At 41.1% G+C, this 27,064-nt stretch overlaps 1 protein-coding gene across 2 annotated transcripts in view; it reads left to right on the forward strand.

Moving 5' to 3' along the window:
* Positions 1-5,672: 5,672 nt before the first annotated feature.
* Scp2 (sterol carrier protein 2) overlaps positions 5,673-27,064 on the forward strand; it is a 107,991-nt gene continuing 86,599 nt past the window's right edge. For both annotated transcript variants that reach the window (XM_010610350.2, XM_010610351.3), the window contains exons 1-5: positions 5,673-5,853; positions 15,230-15,287; positions 21,539-21,610; positions 24,366-24,497; positions 26,356-26,420. In XM_010610350.2, coding sequence (XP_010608652.1) covers positions 5,785-5,853; positions 15,230-15,287; positions 21,539-21,610; positions 24,366-24,497; positions 26,356-26,420 — 396 coding nt within the window. In that variant the 5' untranslated portion in view covers positions 5,673-5,784. The remainder of the gene's footprint in view (positions 5,854-15,229; positions 15,288-21,538; positions 21,611-24,365; positions 24,498-26,355; positions 26,421-27,064) is intronic.

Raw genomic sequence — 27,064 nt, forward strand, 5'->3', positions numbered from 1 at the left:
TTTTGGTTTTTTGAGACAGGGTCTCACTATGTAGTTGAGACTGACCTGGAACTCACCATGTAGCCCAGGCTGGTCTTGAACTCTCAGCGATCCTCCTGCCTCAGCTTCCTGAGTGCTGGGATTACAGGCGTGGACCACCACACCCGGCTTGGAACCCCAGGTTCTAACCACTGTAGTAAGAGTCTTAATAGCAAAATATTCTCATGAAAACATATATAATCTTTACCAAGTCCTTAAATAGTCGATTAAAATTGTCAATTAAATAGTTAAAATAAATTTGATTTCTCATTAACAAAATAGGGGAGGTATCTATATACTCTTACAATCTACCTATTACATATATATATTTTTTCTGTTTTTGGTGGACCTCGCCATATGTATATATATGTTTTGTTTTGTTTTCTTTCCCTCAGCATAGCCTCTTTGGCCCAGATAGTCTAACTTTATTTTATTTATTTTGGCTTTTTGAGATAGGGTCTCGCTATGTAGTTCAGGCTAAACTTGAACTTACCATGTAGCCCAGGCTATCTTTGAACTCACAGCGATCCTCCTGTGTCAGCCTCTGGAATGATGGGATTACACCCAGCTGGGATTATATACCACCATGCCTGGCTGGTTAAATATATTATAGTACATCCATAATTTAATTTTATGTGGCTAGAGAAAAACAAGATTTTTTTCTTTTTGAGATAAGGCCTTTCTATGTGTAGCTCTTTAAATTATCTAGTACTTTACTTTGGAAAGGGAACTGTTTTAGCTCAACCTTTTCAGCATTAAAAATCAATTTAAAAAATCTTATTGTACTGAAGGCGTGGAGAGCAGAGAGAACATCCAGGCAGGGTTTGTGTGACCATGTTTATTTCACTTGGGTGCAAGTGGGGTAACTCCAAAAAGAGAGTCAGCCTGAGCAAGGAGAGAACAAAGGCTTTAAAAGGGAGGTGGTTGCCAGGGGGTTGGTCTGGAAGAGGTTGCTGCCTTGAGGAATTGGAGGGGGTGTGGAGAGACAGTGGCTGCACTCATCAGAATGGGAGACGTAGATGTAATCAAACTTTCTGGAACTAAGGGTGGTGCAGATCTACTTGGGCCTCCTGGAACTGAGGGTTTGGGACTTGGTGCTTGCAATGGCCTTCCCCATGGGGCATGATACTTATCGTGCTTTCTCCAACTCTGTGGACTCCTATTTTGAAAATAATAGCCAGTAAACAGCTGATATTTCTTGCATAACAATTACTCTGGACCTGCTGACCTCCTGTTTCATTGGTTGTGTGTCTGACCTTCCAATCACATTGTTACTCTAGAGTGGGCTGATATAGTCCAGGCTCTTCTGTAGGATGAGGAAAGAATTGCTAAGTGTACACTCAACAGCAAGAGTTAAGCAGCTACATTTATTGAAGATCATGAGAAGTTGTGCTCAGGGCAAGTCAGTGCCAACAAAAAAGAAACCTGGGGAGGCCCACGGTTCCTCTACTGCTGCTTGACAAAGTTCCAGCAATGATGGGCCTTGGGTTGAAAGCATTGCTCCGGCTTTTATCTTTGCTTGTACTTTTGATTAGCTTAATTATAATTACAGAAATGTTGTTTTAGTGAGGAAACCTGTACAAGCTACTTCTGAGAAATATGTGTCCATTGTGTCAGTCATCAAACCCCTAAGTGTGACCCCTGATCCAGGGACTTTCTTTGAAGGGGTTTCCAGTTTTTCAGTAATTGAGGATTTCGCTTTATCAAAAGCCTCCCAGCTTTCTTCTGAGCATCAAATTACTTATAAAAATCCCAGAGAGGTGCTCAAAGTTTTGTGGTGGAGTGATCTCATGGCCACTAGGCAACTCCCCTGCTTCCTACATTGGGGCTTGGAGTTAGAATGGTGTGGAAAGTTGAAAAATGAGTAAGATATCAAGATTTGCCCTTTGCAGAAAGAATGAAATGTTCGGGAGCATAGTGATGTCTATGCACTAGGGCAGCTGAACAGTTATTATAGAAAGGCTTATTAAGCACAAAATACTTACTTTCTGACTATATACAAGTTTAGCCAAGAAGTTGAGTGACCACAGTAGTTCTTTATTAAAATCTAGTGACCTGCTAAGAGTTGACTGCAGTCTTTGCATTGTAGCCAAAATAGACATATGAACTTTGAAGAACGGTGGCAAGCTTGGATTGTTCCTTTTGATTTTGTTTTCATTTACACTTTTACTAGGAAATTGTTTGATTAATAATAGCTGAGGCAATAGATAAAATGTTCCCAGAAAAATAATAATAGAATAGGTATGTGCTGTAGTTCATTGGAAAAATGATCTTAAAAGTTTTTATCCAGAAATTGTAAATGTATGCGAATTTCCACATGTAACCTTTACTATGTGATATTAATAAAGAAGTCCTCCAATGTTTGAAAGGCACAGCAACTCATCCCTACAGAGTGTGTCTCTTTCCTTCACAAGCGCCGACTCCAACCATCCTTCTCAGGACCTGAACTCTCACCGAGGCTGGACCCCGGCAGAAAGCACAGACAGAAAATGGTGCTGGGGTGACAGAAAAGTAAAAGCACAGGTGAGAGCACACAGGAGCATGCAGATAGGTCGGGTTTCAGAGTTTAAGGAGTATATACCTCAGCCCAGATGCCTCCCTGCGAATCTCTAGGTATGACTGACAGGGTGCTGAGTTATCTTAGGGATTCTCAACACACATGCTTGTCCCAGAATTCACTCTGATCTCAGTTATATTCATGACACGTAGTACATATTTATGAACCCGTAATGAGGGTTGAGTATGGTGAAGGTGACTGAAGGTCAGGCTAGGAGATCCAACACATAGGTGCTTTCTTTAGAGCATCAGAGATCTCCTAGGGTTTTGTTATTTTATTTTCTACCTCCCTTAGGACAATGCAAGAAGGACTGTCCTTAGAGTACTCTTTACAGTTATTTTGTGTGATTTTTTTTTCCCCATGGTACCAGGGATTGAACTCTGGACCTTGCGCTTGCAAGGCAGGTGGCAGAGCCACTGAGCTAAATCTCTTGCTACTCTTTATAATTAAATGAAGAGAAGGGAGAGACTTCCTCGGCTCCATCTTTTTTTTGTTTGAGTCAGGGTCTCACTATGTAGTTCTGGCTGGATTTGAACTATGTAGTCCGGGCTGGCCTTGAACTCATGGTGATCTTCTCGCCTCAACTTCCTGAGTGCTGGGATCATAGGCATGTGCCAGCACACCTGGTAGCTCCATTGTTTCTAATTGTACTAACATCGCTGTCTTTATTATCCAATAAGAATATCAAGAAACACATGTATACCTAGTAAATGCTCCACCTTGTGCTAGGCTGTAGGGATAGAGAGAAAAAGGGGAGATTTATGGTTCCCTCCTATTTTACTGAGTTGATCTAGTTCTGGTCCAGCACAATGGGGACACCTGGGAGAACCTTTCTAAATATTGCCTCTTAGTTTCCACCGCCTTCTTATCACCCCACAAGGACCTGGTTCATTAGAGAGCAGTACCTACATATGGATGTTATGAACATATGGTGATTTTTATTGGGGTTAGGGTGGGAATAAATGTAAAATTTCTATTAGACCTTTTGAAATAATGAAAATTACTTGTGAACTATAAACCAATTGGTTCTGTTTCCTTCTTAGGAGCAAGGCTGTCCCTTGTAATACTTCTGAGGCCAGCCTGCCTCAATTGGAACACATCCTTCTACCCACAGGCAGGGGCTTCAGTCTTTCCTGAGGCTGTTTCCTGATCAGACTCAGAACACCTTTGCTTGGTCCTAAAATTCTTTTTTCTTGGTACCAGGGATCAAACTCAGGTCCTTGCACTTCAGAGGCAGGCAGCGGAACCACTGAGCTAAATCTCGGGCCTGGCCATAAAGTTCTTTATTTGGAGTTTCTTTGTGGCTTCCCTGGACCCCCTCCTGTCCTGGGCTTTCAGATATCTCTTCAATAAAGTGTCCTGTCTTCCTACTTCCTTTCTAGCTGTCTTCCTCTGGCAGAAAAGTGGAGTTTCTGCTAAGTGTGTACCTAGACTTAAATTCTAGCAGTCCTAGGTACAATTACAAGAGGTGTCCCAGAGCTAGTGGTCTTCTACCTATTTGACACCTTTTGGCATGGAAATCTGTGAGGGGCTCTTACAGATTCTTAGGGCTAACCGGGATTTAAAAAGTTTTATGCAAAGACACAAACAGAGTAAAAAAATTTTTTTTCTTTTTTGAGGTAGGGTTCTTGCTGTATTACCTGTGCTCAGCTTCCTGAGTACCTTGGACACTACATGTGCAAGCCACTGAAACTTCTCTATTTTTCCAAGTGTGTTTTATAAAGTTAACAAGAGCACTGAATTAGTTACTACCAAACCATTGCTCTGAGAGGAAATTCAGGATGAAATACCTGTATCAACCAATACAAATTCTTCGTTTTATATATAAAAATAATTTTTTCTCTACTGCTGGTTTATTAACACTGAAGGCAAGGCCAACAGCGCTATATCTCACACTAGAAATTAATTTACGAAAAATCATGTATTTTCTCCATAAGGCATTTCACCTAAGCTTTCATGCACACATGAACACCAGAGAGAACTTCAGCACTATACTTGGAGGCAATTTTAAAACAGCGAATCCACAATAAAGAGGAAAAAAAATCCAAAAAACAAACAATGTGGCCACAAATAGATCATGAAAAAAGGCACATATTGGGCCGGGGATTTAGCTTAGTGGTGCTGCTGCCTGCCTTGAAAGCGCAAGGTCTTGAATTCGAAGCACTTGTTTGCAATATGAGAGCTGGATCAAGAAGGTGGGGTGCGGTCTCGATCTACCTTGGGTGAGAATGTGACTTTGGCAACTCAAATTGGTCACCACATAGAGACCTCATTGAGTACCGACTTGGGGGTTACGAGTAAAAGGGAGTAGGCAAGTCTGAAAAATACAGAATCGTCAAACAATAAGCCCTGCCTATACTGTCAAATGAGAAAAATAATTTTAGGGGCGTTTTTTTTTGGGGGGGGGGGTCTTTTTTTCACTTTTCTTTTTTGGTACCGGGACTCAAACCCAGGGCCTCGAGCTTGCCGGGCAGGCGCTGCGCCGCTGAGCTACATCCCCGGCCCTCAAAGGAGAAATTTAAGGTGTGTAAGGTGATGCACGCCGGTAATTCCAGCACTCTGGGAGGCTGAGACAGGAGGATCATAAGTGTCAGCCCAGCTAGGGCCATTTAGTGAGATCCCTTCTCCGAAGAAAAAATTTTAAAAGGGCTGGGACAGTAGCTCAGAGATAAGGCCCTGGGTTCAACACCTCAGAGCAAGAGTCGAGGCCCGCACAGCTGATCTGAGGCATACCTATGTGTACAAGCCTCTCTCCTAACTGGTGACCAGTGGTGTGAAGGCTGGCGAGAGCCCTGACTCTCGGGATCATTCACCACTCACTTTCCAAACAACCTGAGTTCCCTTTCCTGCCAGCCCCTCTAGTCTCTGATCTTATTGCTGGCCTTCTCTCACTCAGGATAATGGACCTAGACGCAGGCCTAGGAATAGCGAGCGGCTGCTGCCAGGCTGTGTTTTGTTTAGGCGTCTCAGGGGACTGAGTGTCTAGCTCAAACTTGAACTTGGCGCCGACCGCGTCCTGACAGACGTCAGCCGACTCCAGACCCGGACGTGCGACGCCTGCGACTCGGGACGCACCGGGCACGCGCAAAAACCCCGCCAGCAGCCCCTGGCCGAGGCCCGGCTCTTCGTCGCGCTCCCCCTGCGGATCCGGCTCCGGCGGTTGCAATCCCGCGTCTCCTGAGCCCCACTGGTTCCCGCGCTGCTGAGCCATGCCTCCTCCTGAGTGGAAGTCCCCGACCCTGCGCCGGGTGTTTGTGGTGGGGGTTGGCATGACCAAGGTAAACAGAGCAGCGGGCCGCCCTCTTCCCTGGGGTCTGGGAACGGAGGTCAGGACGGGGCCTGGGCTGTTCTGTCTGCCCGGCTGGCTGGAGGTGCCGCTCCCAGCGAGTGGCTACTCGGACGGGGTGTGATGTCGGAGTCTCGGAGATCCTAGTGTCTTCGCCCTCCCTTTCCCCTTCGTCCTCTTCTTGTCTGCTAGGTCCCCACCGTAACCCAGGGCTCTCGAACCTAACTGGAGTCCCAGTCTGTGTCGCTCACACCGAAAGGGAAGCGAGTCGGGGATATTAGCTTGGGACAGCCCCGGGGCGGGATGGGGAGCAGAAACGCTAGCGCTGCTCTCAGCGACTTGGCACAGATAGGTTTTCTGGATCCTTTCATTTCCTCTCTGTTTTCCAAGTGCCTGCCTGATACCCAGTGTCTAGGGGGTTCCGCAGGCTCACGTCCTGACACCCAGACCATGCTCTAATGACCCCAAACCCCCTTTAGTTTCTGTTCTTTTATGTCACTACTCGTACCGTGGACTTCACTTTTCTTTTTTTAAACCTCTTTGCAAGGCAGGCCCCTAAACCACTGAGCTAAATCCCAGCCCTGCCTCTTTGCAGTCTTAAAGGATCCCTTCAGGTGCTATTTTCTCTAGGAAACCTCTGATCAACTTGGCTTTTCTCCAGTCTTGTACTTACCTCCTGTCTTAGTTATCTTCTTCTCTCCGAGGCAGCACAAAACTGCAAGTTAACGGAATAGAGGTTTACAGTTTGTACAGCTTTCAGTCCATAGACCAGAAGGGCAAAGGCAGGACTGTATAGCAGGGGGGCTGCTTAGCAGCAGGAAGAAGAGAGGGATCAAGGGAGGAGGGAAGGAGCTAGACCCTTCCAGGCTCGCCCCCAGTGACCCACCTTCTCCAACCAGGACTCACCTCCCAAATCACATTTAGCTCTAAATTCATCCATGAACTAATCCGCACTCCTATGATCCAGTCACTTCCCCAAAGTCCCACCTATGAATGCATGAGACTTTAGGGGGAAATTAGATATAAACCATAGCATTCTGCCACTGATCCCCCAAAGAGTCATGCCTATCCCTTTGTGCAAAATGAATTTAGTCCATCTCTAAGTTGCGAAAGTCCAAACAGTTTCAGCACTCCTGAAACTCTGTAAGTGCAAAGTTTCCTCTGAGATTTAAGGTAAACTCAGTGGTGAGTCTCTAAAATTCACAGTTAAACTCTACTGATGTACAAAGGCGCAGGGTAAGAATCCCCATTCCAAAAGGGAGAAATGGGATAGAAAGGAATAGGACCAGAGCAAGAGTGAAACGCAGCAGGGCAAACATTAAATCCCGTAGTTCTATTCCAGCACCAAGGGCAATCTCCTGGTGAGATGTGAACTTCAAAGGGCTTGGGTGGCCCCACCCCTATGGTACTGCCCGCAGTTGTCTTGTGGTCTCTGCTGGGCTCTGTTTGCTCACTCCTGAAGGCTTTCCTCAGATGTTCCATGTTCCTGGCTTTTCCACCACCCAAGAGTCTCCACTACCTCTTAGGTGTCACTCTCACAGCTTCATGAGCTGTCCTCTCAGTGATCCACTGCGTTCTTCTGAAATCTGATTGGAAGCCTTCCTGATCCCGTAGCTCTTGTATTCTGCATGTACCTAAAACCAGCACCATGTGGATCACACCGAGGTCTACTGGAGCATTAGCAGAGCCCTTTAGCGTTTTTATTTCTTTTGGTGCTAGGGATTGAACTCTGGACCCTGTGCAGGCAGCGGCACCACTGGGCTAAATACCTGATCCTTTAGCATTTTTCTGATGGTTGCAGAGGCTTCTCAGTGCCTGGATGGCTGAGAATGGTGAACTGAATCTTCCCATTCCTTAGGCTGTGGCCCTTCTGGAGCATGGTGCCCTGGGGTATCTCCCTAAAGCTGTCTTTCACCTAGGTAGTTCTGAGCCTTGAAAGAGTGATGTCCTGCTCCTTGTAATGCTCTCAGGCCATCTTTCCTATTGTCCTTCTGAACTCTGTTCAGACTCTCCATCAAGATCTTACAGCATTTTAGGAATGTTTCTCTGCCAACATGTCCAAACCTTTCCAAACTCCTCCTGCAAGCCAGTTCCAAAGACTCCTGGACCACATGGTCTGGTAATGTCACTGCAATAATCCCCACTTATCTGGTGCCAAAATCTGTCTTTTTGCTGAGACACAGTGCCTAACACCTACAAGTTAAAGGCGCGTAGGTTTATTTTGGCTCACAGTTCTTGAGGTTTTATTCCACAGTACATTGGCTCTGAGGCAGCACAAACTGGTAGAAAGGCAAGACCGAGGAGAAGTAGCTCATGCATGGCAGTGGGAACCAGAGACAGAGAGAGAGAGAGAGAGAGAGAGAGAGAGAGATATCAAGGAAGGAAGATCTAGAAGGAGCTAGGATCAAGAAGCTAACCCTTTCCATGTTGTCCCCTCATTGACCTATCCCCTTCAGCCAGGCTGCACCTCCCAAATCACATTTAGCTACAAACTCATCAGTGAACTAATCCATCAATGATGTCACATTCCCATGGTCGAATCTCCTCCCAAAAGGCCCACCAAAAGTGCAGGAGGCCTTTGGGGGACATCTAGATAGAAATCATAGCATTTCCACTTTAGCATTTACTGGTGTGTACTGACATTCTGTTTGTGTGTCTGTACTCCCCTCATATAAGTGGGTCCAGGGTGGGCACCAAGTCTTATTCACTGCTGCCCTCCTTCCACCCTGAAGGTGCCTGAAGATCCTTAGTGAATGTTAGGTGAACAATATAAAATAGACACAGTTGGTGAAGAGTTCCTGGGGAGAGTTCTTTTTCTGTGACAACAGCCTTACAATTTCCATTATCTTACAGTGGGCTAAGAGTATATAATTCAATCAATATGTGTAAATAGAAAAGTTAACTAACATATTATAAGATAGAAGCTTGAAGGTCATCTTACTGTTTCATGGAAGAGGGGCTTTTTTTTTTTGGTACTGGGGATCAAACTGGGGTCCTTGTACTTGCAAGGCAGGTGGAACTACTGAGCTAAATCCCCAGCCCGGAGGGGCTTGCTAATATAGGTGAATAGTAAAACATTTTTTGAGTGCCCCCCCAACCCCCATACCAGGGATTGCACTCGGGACCTTGTGCTAGTGAGGCAGGTACATTGCCACTGAGCTAAAATAAATCTCCAGCCCGAGTGTTTTTCATTTTTCATTTTCATCTTCCATTGGATGTTGAATGTCGGATTATATGGGCTATTTTGTTTCGTTTTGTTTTTTGTTTTGGTACTGGGGATCGAACTCAGGCCCTTGCCTCTTGTGAGGTAGGCGCCGGGACCACTGAGCTAAATCCCCACCCTATTTGGGCTATTTTGAAAAGCATAGTTTGTTCCAAAATTCGGAGATGTATTTCTTTTTGCTCAAGTTGGGAGATGGAGGTGGGGGAGATGATACCATTCCTGAGGGCAGAGGTGGGGAGTGTGTGGAGAGTGCGCTTATCATTTCAGGATCTATTCAGTATACACAGTATGTGTTAAACTCAAGGGCCAGGGAGCATGAAAAAGCAAGGTTCCTGTTCTTAAGGAATGTACAATCTGGAGGAGAAAAAGAAAAGCAAGTAATTTAAGAAAGAAAATTTGGGACATTTAGTTGAACATAGCGCATTGAAAACATATATTTATCTCTGTTGGTGCTTCCCAAATCCTGCTAAAACAACAGTAAGGAAATAAATGTGTGTGAAGCACTAAGAACAAGGGGGATAGGAAAGGAAACTAACAGAGAGATGTCAGAAAAATTTTGGAAGATTGAAAGCTGTTAGAGAAAGGGTCCCTGACACAGCACAGGAACCTGCAACCCAAGTTCCTGAACCTGAGGAACTATAGGGGCTGAGTCTCCAGGCAGAACTTCAGGAGACCCAAGTCTTTGACTAGATGCCAGAAAGTTGGGAAGGAAGGAAGGAAAGAAAGAAAGAAAGAAAAAAAAAAAAGAAAGCTGCTGTGGAACAATTAGATATCAAAATCAATCTCTGTCTGTCTCTGTCTCTCAGTGTCGCTCTCTCTTACTAATGCAAATGATACTGCTCACCACAGTTACATTCCTTATGGGGAGTTGGTGCATGTACAGGACACATCTCAGTTACTTTTGTCAACGCCTTCTCTTATCTACCTCCCCGCTCCCTTCAACCTTTATTCCCCTCCCATAAGAGAAAGAGCCATCTCCCTACTTCTTGTAAGACTTAAGTCTCACTTTTACTTCTGGAGCGTGAACAGCCAAGAGGCTTCCACGATGCTGGGCTCAGAAGCTCAGCGAGGCTCCAGGAGCTTGTCGGACAGCGAGAGTCACCCAGGAAGGAACACACCAGGCAAGTTGGCAAATAGACCTTTATTAGTCTGGCCAGAAGGCACTCCCGGAGCCAAGCAGCTCAGAGAGGCAGCTAGCTCAGAAACAGAGGCCGTTTTATATAGGGCTATGGGGGGTTTACTCTCAAAACTTACAGGAAGGGGACAAAGGCAAAGAATCAGTTGATCTGAGCTGGTGGTCATCAAGCATATACTCAACTGTTACGTACTAATGATCAGCAGATCGATTATCCATTATTCCATTTACAACTTAGTTTATGATGTTCAGAACATTCAACTACAGGCAAGCAAGGAGTAGCGTGAGTGATGTTGGGTCTCTGTGTTCACTACAGTTTCCATTTAGTTTCCCAGCTACTTCTAAGCAGTTACCTAATAATTCACAATTGATCATTAGTTATCCTATAAGGGATGGGGGGAGCGACAGTCTCTAGGTCATTTGCTGGTCAACATGGAGTCGCTCTAGTTCAGTTAGACTCTTACATTCTTATTATTTATCCTTTATTTTATCCTTTATTTATACCTTGAGTTTCTCATATAAGAGAAAACATGTGATATTTAAGCTCTTGTGTCTGGCTTATTTCATTTAACATTATGGTCTCAGGTGCATGCATTTTCCTACAAGTGATCCAAGTTTATCCTTCTTTATGACAGGCTAGGACTCCATTGTATATAAATACCACATTTTCTTTACCCACTCATCTATTGATGGGCATAACCCACCTCCAAGATTTAGCTATGATGAACTGTGCTGTTACAAACACGGGAATGCATACTCACTGTAATATGGTGATTTTAACTCTTTGGAGAAAATACCTAGAAGGAGAATAGTTGTGTTGAAGGGCATTTTTTTGTTTTTAGGGTTTTTTTGAGGACTGTCCATACTGATTTTCAAAGTGATTGTACTAGTTTACATACTTGACTGCAATATAGAAGGATTCGTTTTTTCCTGCAGCCTGACCAGCATTTGTTAGTGCTAGATTTTTTTTTTTGGTTTTTTGAAACAGGGTCTCACTATGTAGATGAAACTGACCTGGAACTCACTATTGCTGGTCTCAAACTTGCAACAATCCTCCTGCCTCAGCCTCCAGAGTGCTGGGATTACAGGTGTGCACCACTGCACCTAGCTAGTGCTTGATTTCTTAATGATAGGCATTCTTTCTGGAGTAAGATGGAATCTTAGTTTGGTTTTTATTTGCCTTTCTCTAATGGCCAGAGATGGTGAACATTTTTTCACCTATTTATTGGGCATTTGTACTCCTGAGAATGTCTTTTCATTTCACTAGCACATTTTTTAAATTGTGTCTTTTATTTGAGAGGTTTAACTTTTTTGAATACTTTTTCTTTTTTAATCTGGCCATCAAACTCAGGACCTTGAGCTTGTGAGGCAGGCAGCAGCACCACTGAGCTAAATCCCAGGCCCTGATGATTCCTTTTCTTTCCTAAGTAACTACTCATACTACCTGGTATATTCATTCTACTAGCTCTTTTATTCATTGTTAGCTTCATTATCTCTTTCTAGGCTATCCTTGATCGTTTTTCTTTGTGGTTTGGTGGTTATGATTTTCTTGCATATGCTAGGCAAGCATTCTACCACTGAGCCACATCCCAAGCCTATTGGTCAGAGATTTCATAAGGTGCTCTTTATCATGGAAATGTCTTATTTCTCCATTAAAAAAAAATTTTTTTTTTTTTTTTTTGGTTTTTTGAGACAGGGTCTCACTATGTAGTTGAGACTGACCTGGAACTCACTATGTAGCCCAGGCTGGTCTCAAACTCACAGCAATCCTCCTGCCTCAGCCTCCTGAGTGCTGGAATTACAGGCATGGGCCACCACACCACCTTTAAACAGGGGTTTTAAATGCCATTTTTGATGTCTTCTGATTTATCACTAGTACCAATTAATCTTAGATTAGTCTTTGCTTCATCTAGCAGATGTTGGATCTATTTTTCACATTCCTTTGTTGTTTTTAAGGTATCTTACTTTTTTTTCCCCAGAAAATAATTTTAATACTTGTATAAGATATCCTACTTTAATTGGTCGTTAACAACAGCCCTGTCTTCTAGTTCAATCTTCACATTCTTTACTCCTGGTGCCCATACTTTGGATGGAATTTTTTTAATCTCCTGAATTTATGTTTGATGCTTTTTTATGGACTCTTAATTTTTTAAGCTGATCATTCAAGTGTTGTATAATTTTGTTTAGCTCAGCTAGCTTTTTATTAGTGTCTTTTGTACACTGGCTAATTGCTTTGTATATTAGGCCCATTATCTGTTTAGTTATATCTTGAATTTTCCAAGTGCCTTATTGATCTGTTTTGTTATTACCTCTGTTGTGCTCCTTTCAGCAGGCCACACATATGCTAAAATTGTTACCGCCTCTGTTATCCTTCTGAATAAATTTGATGTATAGCTTTTGACTTCCTCCCCTTCAGTGTATGGAAGTTGGAAGATTTTTGGAAGTAATTTGTTGCCTTCTTTTCATGTTTCTGTTTTTATTTATTTATTTTTGCTCTTTGAGCTGAAGTTTGCAGGTTGGTTATAATGGAAAGCTTTGTTGCTAATTTAGTGACCTCTCTGGTTAATATCTGCTTTTTGGTGATGCTTTATGGGCATGGTTATCTATTGGCCTTTGCCTGTATCCCAGGATCTAACCAACTCTCCAGGGAGAGTTACTGCACATTTGGCCCAGCAACCAGTTTTCCCAGCATTGGCAGTAGTATTATTAATGACTCAAAGGCAATCTAGATACTGGCATCTAGAGTGAATCCGTGACTAGCAATAACTGTGTCACCTTAGCTATAGTAATAAAATCAGCAATACTAATACCATCAAAAACAGATTGAATGTTGACATACCCTAAGAACCCATAATATGCCACCCTTAACCGCAGAAGAGAGATCTGTAATTATAGTATAAATGCCAAGACAAACCAAATACTGACTTACAGTCAATATCTACTAAATGGAATTACTTTACTCCCACCAGCAATACAACAGTATTTAACAGTAATAGCACAGAGTTAACTAGCCAGCTAAAGATTCATAAAAGCTTATAGTTATATGAGCAGAGGTAGAGGGGGTGGGAAACCAGAGAATGAAAAAAAAAAGTAAAATTTGTCAAATTTGTCAATGGAAGATGAAAGGGAGGAGAGCAAAATGAGATGGGATCCTATGGAGGCATGAAAGGAAACTGATAGTAATAGGAAGCAATCCCAGAAAGGAATGAATAGGAAGAGGTAGAAAAAGAGAAAAACAGCAAAATACAGGAAATTAAAGAAAGATAAGAAGGAAGAAGAAAGTTAACAGAGAAAAAGAAAAGGGCGGGGAAGGGATGAAGACCCCTAGCTCCCAGATGACGTCTCCTCCCAGGCAGTGGTCTCATCAGCGATCTGGCTGGTTGTTAGTCCTCCCTCTGCTACTTCATGCTAAGTGGCAGCAAAGCATAGCGCCAGCCTGAAGTTGGCAGATGGGTGCAGCTGCTCTGCATCAGCCCACTACGCGACACTACACTTCTGTTGCTCTCCATTGGCCTGTGCCGGGAGTGGCATGTGGCCCCAAGATCTTTTACCAGGTGACTTTATCTTTTCTGGGCAAAGTTTGGAAGCTTTGTCTCTAGAGAAAGCTCCAGAATCATCGGGGCCATTGGGCTTAATGGAAGCAATGGTGAGCCCCTGAATGACAATGGTTGGTATTTCCCATCCCTGTTCCAGAGAACTGGTATTCACACATTTACCACCTTCCTGGTGGAAGTTCAGAAAATTATTTGATCTTCCTCTTGTTTTTTTTTTTTTTTTTTTTCCCCTTTTCTTTGGTACCCGGGATTGAACTTGGAACCTTGCGCTTGTGAGGCAGGCAACAGAACCAATGAGCTAAATCCTCAGCTCTCAGAAAATTATTTGAAATGGCTCCAAAGAAGACTGAGGATGTAGCTCAGTGGTAAAGTGCTTGCCAAACATGCATGAGCCCCTCAGTTCAAACACAGTACTACAAAGGAGAGAAGAGAAGAAAAGAGATGAATTGACTCCAACAGAAATGAGCACAAAGGCCGGGTGTGGTGCATACCTGTAATCCTAGCACTCAGGAGGCTGAGGCAGGCGGATCACTGTGAGTTGGAGACCAACCTGGCTACATAGTGAGTTCCAGGTCAGTCTCAACTACATAGTGAGACCCTGTCTCAAAAGACCAAAAAAAAAAAAAGAGTACAAAGTACAGACATTTCCCATAAATCACGTGTTCCTTACCCAACACGAATGCAGCCATCATTATCAAAAATCCACACCAGAGTTGTACAAAGTCCATAGTTTATTTTGGATTCACTCTTTGTGTACATTCTGTGAGTCTGGCCAGTATGCAGAGAAGCACATCCACTATTACGGTACCATACTGAGTAGTTTCACTGCCCTAAAAATCCCTGCGCTCCACCATTCATCCTTTCCTTTCCACCAGCTCCAGGCTACCACTAATCTTTTTACTGTTTTTTGTAGACTCACCTTTTTTCCAAAATGTCATTTAGTTGAAATCATACAGGATGTAGTCTGTTCAGATTGCCTTCTTTTACTAGATAAAATTTATTTCCTCTGTCCTTTCTTGGCTTGATAATGCATTTCTTTTTCATACACTAGCACTCCATTCTTTTGGTCGTTCATTGACCACCTGAAGGACATACTGATTGCTTCCAAGTTTTGGCAACTATGAATAAAGCTACTAACCATCTATGTGCAGGATTCTTCTTCTTTTTTTCCCCCCAGTACTAGTTAATGACCCAGGGTGTTTGCACTGAGCTATATCACCAGCCCATTTTAAAATTAATTTTTTTTTTTTAAAGACAAGATATTAGAGTTGCTAAGTTGCCCAAGCTGGGTTTGAATTTTCAGTCCTCCTGCTGCAGCTTGAATTATATGTGCACCATCACACCCTGGTGCTGCAGTAATATGTTTTGTTTTAAATTCATAGCTGATGAATTTCTGTGTTATTATTGTGAGAAATCTAACTATGCTTGTTTCTATTTATTATCTTCCCTATGGCAGTTCACGAAGCCTGGAGTTAAGAATTCAAGGGACTACCCTGATTTGGCAAAAGAAGCAGGTAATAGAGAAAATCCAGACTGTTGAACATTCATTGCTTAATGTTTGGTCATTTTATTCCATGGTTAGGTTGAAGCAGCTTTCAAGCATAGTGAAGCCTACTCAGTGGGGAAGAGCTTATGCAGAGCATGGCTTGGTGGCATCCTGGAAAAGAGGAAGGAGAGAGGCCATATGTGTTCTCAGCAGCCACATAGCCAGTGTGAACTGTGGCTTACAGTTTATGTGTTGTCCAGATGCTTGTTGGGATGCTAAAGGGATCTGTGGGAGGGAAAGTTGGCATCTTTAAAGTAGACAGCTTGATTCCAGTGTATGTTTGTGGAGTTACAGTAGAAGTAGTGGGATGCTTTCCTTGCCTGGAAAAGGGAGAATCAGATTCAGGATGTATGAAGTGCTCACGTGGTGGCTTTTTCTCTCTTCATTTCACTAGGCCAAATGAGAGAATTCTTTTTCCGACACCAGGCTATTGCATGACTAAATGAGGTGATGTGCTTTGTTTATTGTTTATTCTAGTGTGTGTTAGGGCCAGTAAGCAAAGGACTTGGCTTAATACTTGTGAGCTAGAACTCAAAGAGAGAAAGATCCAAGTTCTTGTTCCCTAAGCATTTGACATTTTTTAGACAGTCTTGGGCCTGGATGCAGCTGTCTTCACTATGGGTCTGAACTCTAGCAGAGAGATATCCTTCCATTGTTCTCTCTCTCTCTCATAAGCATAAGTGCTTCTTTGCCTGGCTGAAGGAAATAATGTTGAATGAATGAATGCATGAATAAATAAATAAAAATAAGGGGAAGGAAGGGAGTGAGGGAAGAAGGGAAGGAAAGGGCATTTAGCCTAAGCCTAAGTGCCTGTGTTAGGCACAGCCCCTTCATGGGGAGCCCTCCTACCCAATTCCTGCTAGCTTGTTGCTGGGAAATTGAAAAAGTGTTATTGATATTATTCCTTGGATATTCCTGCTTGTTTCCACGTACTCTGTGAATACTCGGTGTACCCATGCATGTATATTTAAATTCTGCATCAACTTATTATTCAACTCAATATGTACATGTCATTTAATTAATCAGCGCATCTTAACCCTCCATCCCTAAATTAAGATTCATGAGATTTGATCAACTGTTCTTGTTTCTCATGGAGGGCACTATTCATTTCATGTTTATCCTCTGTGTAGAAACTCTTCTTTTGTGGGAATTGACTAGTAACAAGACAACCTGTCTGGTCAGGTGTAGTGCTACATACCTATAATCCCAGCTCTTGGGAGGCCGAGGCAGGAGGCAGGAAGATCATCATGAGTCTGAGGTTGCCTGGGCTACGTAATCAGTTCAAGGCCAGCCTGAACTACAAAGTAAGACCTTATCTCAAAAAACACAAGGCAAAACAAAAACAAAACAGAAAAATAAAAAGGAAAACTAGCGTGAACAGCTCATCTTACTTGTTAATATAAATTTTGTTTTGGAAGTTACAGTAGGAAAACAAACAAGTGAATTTTCTGTAGAATAAGCCTTGAAAACTTAACTTTGGGCTGGGGCATGTCGCTCAGTAGTAGACCACTTGTCTAGCATGCATGAGGCCCTGAGTTACATCCCCAGCACTGCAAAAAGAGAAAAGAGAAAAAACATGCTGGAAGCACTGTGTGTAGATCACTATGGCCAGGCCTAACTTGCCTCTTTCCGCACATGAGGCAGGGCCCTGTGTGGAACAAGGAACATGGTGTGCCTTCCTCCCTGCCCACTCCCCATAAAACCATCAAATGATGGTTCTGCAGACCTTAGCTACTATCCTGGCTCTGGTTACAGACCGGCACCTTTTACCGACCCCTGCACTTCCCTTACCTCTACCACTATAAATAAGTGTGCTGCAGTTGCCTGGCCGACCTTTTCTCCCACCAGGAGGGAGGCTCCACCTGGCTCCAGCTTTGTTCTTTTGTATCGCTTTGGTTTTTCTTCATCTCCCACCATTCTCACAGCAAAAGACTCTGCTCATGTAACTCACAAACTGACACCTGTGACATTTTTGTTGAGTATTTTTCTAAGCACAGTTTAGACAGGCAAACCCCTAAATGAGTGTAAATGATTATCACTTTGTTCTTTTTTTTTGGTACCGGGGATTGAACTCAGGTCCTTGCACTTGCAAGGCAGGCCACCGAACCGCTGAGCTAAATCCCCGGCATCACTTTGTTCTTTGAGGGTTCATTGCAGACTGAGGTGCTGCTGCAGGGTGATTGCCTCATAGAACAGTGAGTCCAGAAGTCTCACCCTCTCCTTCAGACCAGTTTTGCAGTTCTTTTTTTGTTTTTTGTACTGGGGATCGAACTCTGGCCCTTGTACTTGCAAGGCAGGCAGCGAAACCACTGAGCTAAATCCCCAGCCCAGTCTTGCAGTTCTTCCACTATATTCTTTCCCAGCAGTTCTAGATGCAGAGTGGAGAAGGGCGTAACCAGAATTGTGTCCTGTTACCTCCATTATTTGGGGATGTCAGCACTTTATACTTTTATTCTTCCCCCCTTCCCTCCAAGAAAGGTTGGGATCCGTTGTACCTAAGTACAGATGACACTCATTGGAATGATAACAGCATTTGAACTCTGAAACTGTTTTCTTTTCTTTTCTTTTTTGAGCCAGGGATCAAACTCAGGTCCTTGTGCTTGTGAGGCAGGCAGCAGAACCGTTGAGCTAAATCCCTGGCCCTGAAACTGTTTTAGATAGTTAACATCCATGCTTCTTTGTTTTCTCATCCCTTATCATTTTTATGTAATAATTATTTTAATCTGAAAGTTTATTCAGAAAATTTCAACAAACCGTGAGTATCTCCTGGACCCTGTTGTAACCAATTTTTTCTCTTGGGGCTCTCGTGCCAAGAGCAATGGAAAAATGAAGCCCACAGCATAGCAGTGGGGAATGGAACCAGGTGTGGTTTATTAGAAAGAGAAAAAGGAAAGCTCTTGCTGGAGAAGAGGGGCTCTAAGGGAAGACACTGAGGAAGTGTTCCGATCGAGAGGTTTATAAGCAGCTTTTGGTGTGCGAAGAGGGCAGACAGATATGGGAAAATGCAGTTGCCACTGTTGCTAGGCTCTTGACTTTTTTTTTGTCCTGCCTTTGGACTCCAGTTTTCTGAGGCTTGTCCCATTTTACACAATCACTTGTCCTTTGTCCCCTGTGCTCCAGTTTGCCAAGGCTTATCTTACTTTGCCTTCAGTATATTCAGGCCCTTGCCCTAATCTGCCTATCATCCCTTCTACCTCCCGTCTCACCGCAAAGGATTCAGGATGGTGTGGTGGGCAGGTCTCAAGGCCCTACCACATAGTAGAGGAAGTGAGGCAAGTTCATTTAGACCGTGAGTTCCAACAGGCTGTTGATATTTAAAGGAGGGGCAGAAAAGCAGTACATTGGTTTAGAGAAAGTAAAGTTTTATTGCAAAGCAGGGTACAGCTTACAGTCAGCAATGATGAGCTCTTTGTGGCCCATTCTTCCTTGCTGATTATAACAGCATTGGATGTATGTTATCAGAATGCGATTAGGTAACAAGGAAAACAATGTTGTGGCCCAGACTTAGCCACAGATCTTGTACTGTGTACTTGTACTCTTGTATGGTGTACTTGTATTTTATTTCAGTATGTTTCCTCTGGTTGTGTATAAATGAAGTTTTGTATCCCAGTTTTAAAAACTGATTTTCCTTGGGCCAGGGATTTAGCTCAGTGGTGCCACCACCTGCCTGGTAAGCACAAGGTCCCAAGTTCAATCCCCAGTACCAAAAAAAAAACCCCCCAAAAACCAAAACTTCCTTGTCTTTATTTTTACATACTTTTTTTTTTTTTTTTGGTACCAGGGATCAAACTCAGGTCCTTGTGCTTGCCAGGCAGACAGCGACACCACTGAGCTAAATCCCTGGCCCTTTATTTTTGATTGTAGAATTGGGCAACACTTCATTCCATAAAATAAGCATTTCCTTGTATTCTAATTTTGAAAACATTTTATCATGCATTTTCCCATTATTTAAAATTGTTTAAAAATGTCTAAGTCTTGTACACTATTTTATTTATATTTATGCCCGAATTTTTGTTGGAATTTAGGTTACTAGCTTTTTTGCTATTTTGGGGTAATCACAGTGACCATTTTGCTAAATAAATATTTGTTCTCATGATTGGTTATTTTTGAGGACAGAACCTAGAATCATTTGAATAATGACTTTGAACATTTTTCTTCCCTGATGACTGAATATTTTGAAGGCCTTGCCAAATTATTTTTCAGACTGTTAGATTCTCACTGGCAGTATATGAAAAAGTTCTTAACATAGTTTCCCCAACTGTAGATAGATAAGTAGACAAGTGGTGGGGAATGGTCTGGGGGCATTCACTCAAGAACTTTTGGCTTCACTTGGCCCTGAGGTTCAGGCCAGGTACAAAAGACCAATAGAAAATGACTAGTGGTGGGAGGCACCTGATTGTTAATCAGTAAGAAACACTAGGAACTTTCCACCCCTGCAGACGTGTGCAGTGGCGATCCTGAGTGCCTTGATTCAATCTCTTTGTTTATATATGTATTTGTGTGTATATATATGTGTGTATATATATATATGAAGGTCGAGAGGGTAGAGTACTCTACAGGCTGGAAGTGTGGGGAAATACAGGGAACCAGAACAGAGGAACTCATCATTGCTTACTGTAAGCCATGTCCTGCTTTGCAATTGAAACTTTGTTTCTCGAAACCAGCACTTTGCTTGCACATAGTTTCTCATTGCTGGAGTGTGGCAGCTAGCCAAGTTCTTCCTAGACTGCCAAAAACCAGGACAGTGACATTATTATAAATAAAAGGCTTAGTTTTTGCTTGTGTTCTGAACAGAAAGATAACTTATTTTCTGATTCAGCCAATCCTATAAGCAATTATATGTTTTCCATTAAATTAAAAATATCCAAAGTAATATGTTTATTTAGTTTTAAAAATAAATCCGGGCATGGTGGTGCATGCCTGTAATCCCAGCACTGGGGTGGCTGAGGCAGGAGGATCACTGTGAGTTGAATAGTCTGAGCTACAAAGTGAGTTCAAGGCCACCCTGAACTACCCAGCAAGACTGTGTCAAAAAACAAAACAAAAAAGTTGGGTTTAGTCTTCAGTACTGGGGTGCGGGGCGGGGAGAAAATGGCTTGTAATTCACAGGTCCTTCCCCGAGGGACAATTACAATTAAAAAAAAAGAAAAAACCAAAAACAACTCTTTTGGCCTTAGGTTTCCTGGGTTACCTATATACACAAATGCTTTTTCTACAGTGCTCATCAAAGTTTTTGATTAATCAATTCAATTTATTTATTTATTTATTTATTTATTTTGGTTTTTTGAGGCAAGGTCTCCCTTCATAGTTCAGGCCCTGAACTCAATATGTAGCCAGGCTGCCTTGAACTCACAGCTGTCCTCCTGCCTCAGCCTCGTGAGTGCTGGGATTACAGGTGTGCACCACTACACCTGGCTCTGATTAATCAATTTTAGACATTGATTTAGATCTCACTCTTAGGAGTTAATGTATTTACAGTTAGATGTGCAGTTAGGACAGAAAGTGTTAAGTATCAAAAAAGGAGCTTTAGCTGCCTCCCTCGAAAGCGCAAGGTCCCAAATTCAATCCCCAGTACAAGAAAAAAAAAAAGCTTTGGAAAAATGAGGCAGTAACTTATGATTGCTTGTCATTCAAATTGAACATAGACCATATAGAGGTAAATATAACGTGAGAAAACTTTAAACCTAACATTCACTCACCTAAAGCAAATACTTACAGTACTTTCTTTTCTTTCTATGAAAAAAATAGAACAAATTTTAATAACCAAATAATAAGAGAATAACGTTATTACACTGTGAATTGTTATCTTCAAAATAGTAACTCAGTACAAGACATAAACCAGAAACATTTTTACAAAAGAGAAACAGATAACACAAACTTTCTTTTCAACAAACTAAGATAAACTATTAGTATAAATGAAGCAAATTAATATATATTGAATGTTTTAAAAACAATATGGGATATGTAATTTGGGAAAGTATTTGAGCCTCTCCCCACTTCCTATTTATCTGTTTTCTATTTTGATAGATACATATACATATATATGTATATATATATTTCTCATATAAGAGAAACCATGTGATATTTGAGCTTGTGTGTCTGACTTATTTCACTTAACATGTTTTCAAGTTGCATCCATTCACCTACAAATGCCTCAAATTTATCTTTCTTCATGGTTAAAGTACTTTTTGATTAAAAAAACCCTTCTTGTCTTTATAGGTCAGAAGGCCTTAGAGGATGCTCAGATCCCTTATTCAGCAGTGGAGCAGGCATGTGTTGGCTATGTTTATGGTATGTAGTAAACTCTGTGTTCCGAAATTATTCACCTAAATCCAGGAGCAGCTGCATAAATAATGTGAAGGTGTTGGTCAATTTTAACCTCAATAAATAAGAAGCTTATTCCCGTCATTCATAGGTTTCCTTTGTGTGTTGGCCTTGTGTAAAATATTTATCTTTTCCATTATTATATTACCAAACATAAGAAAAATTTTAAAACATTGGTTTTTTTTTTTTGTTTTGTTTTGTTTTTCCTTCAATACTAGGATCAAACTCAGGACCTTGCTCTTGCGAGACAGGTGCTGTGTCACTGAGCTAAAGCCCCAGCCCTTAAAAACATTTTTGATCTTTTTTTTTGGTTTTTTGAGACAGGTTCTCACTATGTAGTTGAGACTGATCTGGAACTCTCTGTGTAGCCCAGGCTGGTCTTGAACTCACAACGATCCTCCTGCCTCAGCCTCCCGAGTGCTGGGATTACAGGCGTGAGCCACCACGCCCGGCCTATCTTTAAATTATTAAACTTATTGTTCAGAAGATAAAGTTTTGCTTTTGTTGGTTTAAAATTTGTATTTATTGACTTTTTTGTATCTAAAATTTTTTTTCATTAAACAGTTTCTGATTAAAAATATATTTCTTGGGCCTGGGATGTAGCTCATCAGCGCTGCACCAGCCTGGCAAGCTCAAGGTCCTGAGTTCAACATATATATAAAAAGGGAGCCACAAAAAGTACAAGAAAGGTCAAGTTACCTCTAATCCAATTATTTTCATTCATCGGTGTATTTCCTTCTGTGACTATGTATGTGATGGAATATGTGTGTATACAGGCTTTAGTTTTCTTTTCCTTCTCTCTGTCTTTCTTTTCTGAGGCAAGGTCTCAGTATGTAATTCAGGCTGGCCATGAACTTACTTTGTGGCTCAAACTTGAGACCCTCCTGTCTTAGGCTCCTGAGTGCTGGGATCACGCCCAGTAAGATTTTCTCTTAAAGAAAACAAGGTCCTAATATACATTTTTGTAATGTGCTTTTTTCATTTTACTATACTGAACATTTTTTCCCAGTAAGTCTTGTTTTATAACACCATTAACATTTTCATTTAAGTTTATTATTTTTGTAATTGCTTAAATATTAACATGGCTCAAAATACAAAAGATTATAATAGTGGTTATGTACAGGAAAGTCTTACTCTTATACAACTTATACACCAAACTGAAAGCCTTACCCTTACACAACCGCAGTACCTGTCCTAGTTTCTAGTGTACCTTTCCAGACATACACTATGCATGTACAAACAAATGTATGTGGAAATGTAATTTCCCCTTATCCTTGGATTGTTACATGCATGGTAGTGTAGCGTAAACATCATTTTTTATCTTGCTTTTTTGCTTAGCAGTTCTTGACAACTTCCAAATTCTATCTTAAAGAGCTACCTTGGTCTTTTTTTTTTTTGATAGTATAGTATTCTATTGAACAAATATAGGGGGCTGGGGATTTAGCTCAGTGGTTCCACCACCTGCCTTGCAAGTGTAAGGTCCCGAGTTTGATCTCTGGTACCAAAAAAAAAAAAAAGAAATTAATTTGCTTATCTATTACCACTCATGTTACTCATGTTGTATATTAGATTTCTAGAACTTGTTCATTTTCTTTTTTAAACACTTTTTTTTTGGTACCGGGGATTGAACTTGGGACCCTGAGCTTGCAAGGCAGGTGGTGGAACCACTGAGCTAAAACTCTGGCCCCCACTTGTTCATTTTCTAACTGAAAGTTATATCCTTTGACTATTTCTCCTACTCCCTTACAATATTTTTAATGATTTCATGGTATTCGTGTTTTGAAGGTCTTCTAAACTATTATTAGTAGTAATAATATCCTTTTCTTGAGCATTTTAAATTATTTCTAATTTCTAGTTATTATGAAGATACTATAAAGGTGTTATGATATTTTATAGTGTTATTGCAGATGAATCTTATGCATATCTAACATTCATTTCCTTGAGATCTTGAAATATCAAGGGTATTTCAGAAGGGGAATGTATACTGATCACGGATCACACTTTTTGGTAATACCTTGGCACATAGTATCTTTTAAACCTTCTCTTTTTTGGTACTGGGGATCAAACTTGGGACCTTGTACTTGTGAGGTAGGTGGCGGCATCACTGAGCTAAATCTGCAGCCCATCTTTTAAACTTTTTGAAGTAGTGGAATCTTTTTTTGGTACTGGGGATCAAACTCAGGGCCTTGCACTTGCGGAGCAGGTCATGAAATCACTGAGCTAAATCCCTGTCCTAAGTAGTGGAATCTTTTTGAGACAAGGTTGTGCTATATATTCAGGGTGGTCTTGAACTTGGGCTTAAGTGGTCCTCCTATCTGAGCGTCACATGTTGGGGCATGTGCCACTGCACTCAACTTACGTTGTAGAATCTTTATACGAAAAATAAATAAAGATCTTTAATCAGTTGTTATAAAGCTTTAAAAATTTACATCTGAATGTCGTGTTCGTGCTTCCTTTATGGTGTAGCCCTGTTCAGATTGAATTGCTTGCTATCTCTGTATTATGTCAAGAAAGAACATATAAAATCTTTATTTTGATAATTTTTTGTATTTGCAGAGTAAACAATACTTAATGCTCTATGTGCTTCTCAGTTAGACGTCAACAGTGAATTTACCATCCTGCTCACTGTGTGTGAGAGATCAGGACGTAGTATTTTGTGGCACTGCAGCTCCTTCATTCCCATGTTGTAGGTATTCACTTTTTTGTTTGTTTTTCCGTACAGGTGACTCTACCTCTGGGCAGAGGGCTATCTATCACAGTTTGGGACTGACTGGAATTCCTATCATCAACGTCAACAATAACTGTTCTACTGGTTCTACTGCTTTGTTTATGGCCCGGCAGCTGATTCAGGGTGGTGAGGAATGCTCATTTGTCTAGTGTACTCAAATAGATGTGAGGTTTTTGCTGCTTTTCATCATTTCTCCACATTATCATTATAATGTATTTCTTAAAAAAAAAACAACAAAAAACGCTTTACTTTCAGCTGAATGTGGTGGTGCATTCCTGTAATCCCAGCACTCTGGGAGGCTGAGGCAAAAGTATCTCACATTTAAGCCCAGCCTGGGCAACAATTTAGTGAGATGCTGTCTTTTTTTTTTTTTTTTTTTTTTTTTTTTTTTTTAAGACAGGGTCTCACTATGTAGTCGAGACTGACCTGGAACTCACTATGTAGCCTAGGCTGGTCTCAAACTCACAGGACCTGGAGCTCACTATGTAGCCCAGGCTGGTCTTGAACTCACAGCAATCCTCCTGCCTCAGCCTCCCGAGTGAGTGTGCGCCACCATGCCTGGCGAGATACTGTCTTAAATAAATAAATAGATGAATAGGTAGATAGATTCATAGATGGGGATGTCCCTCAGTGCACAGGCCCTGGATTTAATTAATCCTCAGTTCCTGGGGTGGGGAAGGTTTATTGAGATATAATTCACATAACATAAAATTCATTTTTGGGGGGTATACAACTTAGTATTTTTTAGTTATGTTCACAGAATCATGCAGCTGTCACCACTGTCTAATTATAGAACATTCTTCTCACCCACGAAAAAGCCCTGTGCTTACCAGCAGTCACTACTGTTTTTCTTCCTGTCCCCAGAGTCTTGTAGCCACGGATCTGTTTCTGTGAATTTATCTACTTTGGACATTTATATGAGCGGAAACTTATAATCCATGCCCTTCCGGGGCTTCTTTCACTTAGCGTGTTTTACTCTTTCATCATGCAGTAGCATGTATCAACATTTTATTTCTTTTTATGGCCAAAATTCCATTATATAGCTGTACCATATTGGTGGACATTGTTGTTTCTATGGGCTTTTTTTTTTTTTTTGCTACCATAAATAATGCTGCTATAAACTTTTGTGTACAATTTTTTAGAGGCCATATTTTTAGTTCTTTCCGATCTATGCCATACTCTTAAGTTTTGAATATTCTGAGGTCTTTTATTAGGCCCTCTGTTCTGTTTCACTGATTTGATCACTGGTTACAACTCTACATCTTAGTGTTGTAACTCTTGGAGTTTTGAAATCTTAACTGCATGACAAATCTAGTACCCCTCCTTCCCCTTCATTATTTTTCCTTTCATTTTTTGAAGAAAAATTTTTGTGAGTTTGTCATGTTTCACTCTTTAGTTGAACTTTAACGTCATTTGTAGATGCTCCCTTTCCCCAAAAACAATTCTGTTGAGATTTTGATTGGAATCTTTAGCAATTTTTAATTAATTTTAAAAACTTTTAAATATTTTAAAATTTACAACTTGCTTTTCACAGTTGCCTTTCTAAAACATATTCCACATTGATAAAATTTTTATTAGTGGGGCCGGGGATTTAGCTCAATGGTTCTGCCACTTGCTTCAAAAGTACAAGGACCTGAGTTTGATCCCCAGTACCAAAAAAATAAAGAAAATTATTAGCATATTGAAAATTAAGGGATGAATTAAGCACCTTGATTTTTCCTCTTATTTAGAAGCATGTAAGAATTTCTCTGTACTTTTCACTAATAAAAATTTTATAGGATTATGAAATACTTTTGCCTTTTATGGAAATTGACATACTTATTTTTTCATTGGTACATTTTAGATATACATAATGATAACATTCACCATAAGGAATTTATACCTGTACATGGCATATTTAAATTTATTTAAATTGAAATATTTATAGTATTCTGTTGGATGTCTGGTAATTTGAATTTTCCAAATAATTATATTTTCCTTTAAGGTTTGGCAGGTTGTACTTTGGCTCTTGGGTTTGAGAAGATGGAGAAAGGATCCTTTGTATTAAAAGTAAGTCTCGTTTATTGTTATTTTAGAATTATTATATTACTATGAGAAAACTTTGCCCAACTGATTATCATAGTCTGTTAGTGAGCAATGTAAAACATAATTTAGCATAGTTATTTAATAAGTTGATTTAAGGTGAGAGGTGATAGATACCCTATATGTACCCATACATCTGGTATTTCAGAATAGCAAAGAATCTTAGAGATATTTAATTCAAAGTCTTGGTACTGGGGATTCGAACCCAGGGTCTTCACACTGAGCTGCATCCCCAGCCCATTTTTTATTTTTAATTTTGAGACAGGGCCTTGCTAAGTCCCTAAATTACCCAGGCTGGTCTCGAATTTGTGATCCTCTTACTTCAGCCTCTCAACCTGTTTGGGGTTATTATATGCCTGTGCCACTATGCCTGGCCAGTTGAAACTCTTTATTTTATGAATAATAAAAGAGGTTGAATGATGGAATTTGAGGTTAGCTCACCTATTTAACTTGAAAGTCACTCATCCTATAGACTGGAAAGAGTTAATACCACCAGTTCTGGTAATGGCATTCCGCATTATTTGAGTCAGTTCTTCCACTAATGGCAACTAAAATATTTGGATAGGATATGAAAAAGCCCTAAAGGCATTGAAGAATGACAAGAGAGCAGA

The sequence above is a fragment of the Fukomys damarensis genome, unplaced genomic scaffold, assembly GCF_012274545.1.
Source record: "Fukomys damarensis isolate Sample0158 unplaced genomic scaffold, DMR_v1.0_HiC HiC_scaffold_23, whole genome shotgun sequence".
NCBI lineage: Eukaryota > Metazoa > Chordata > Mammalia > Rodentia > Bathyergidae > Fukomys > Fukomys damarensis.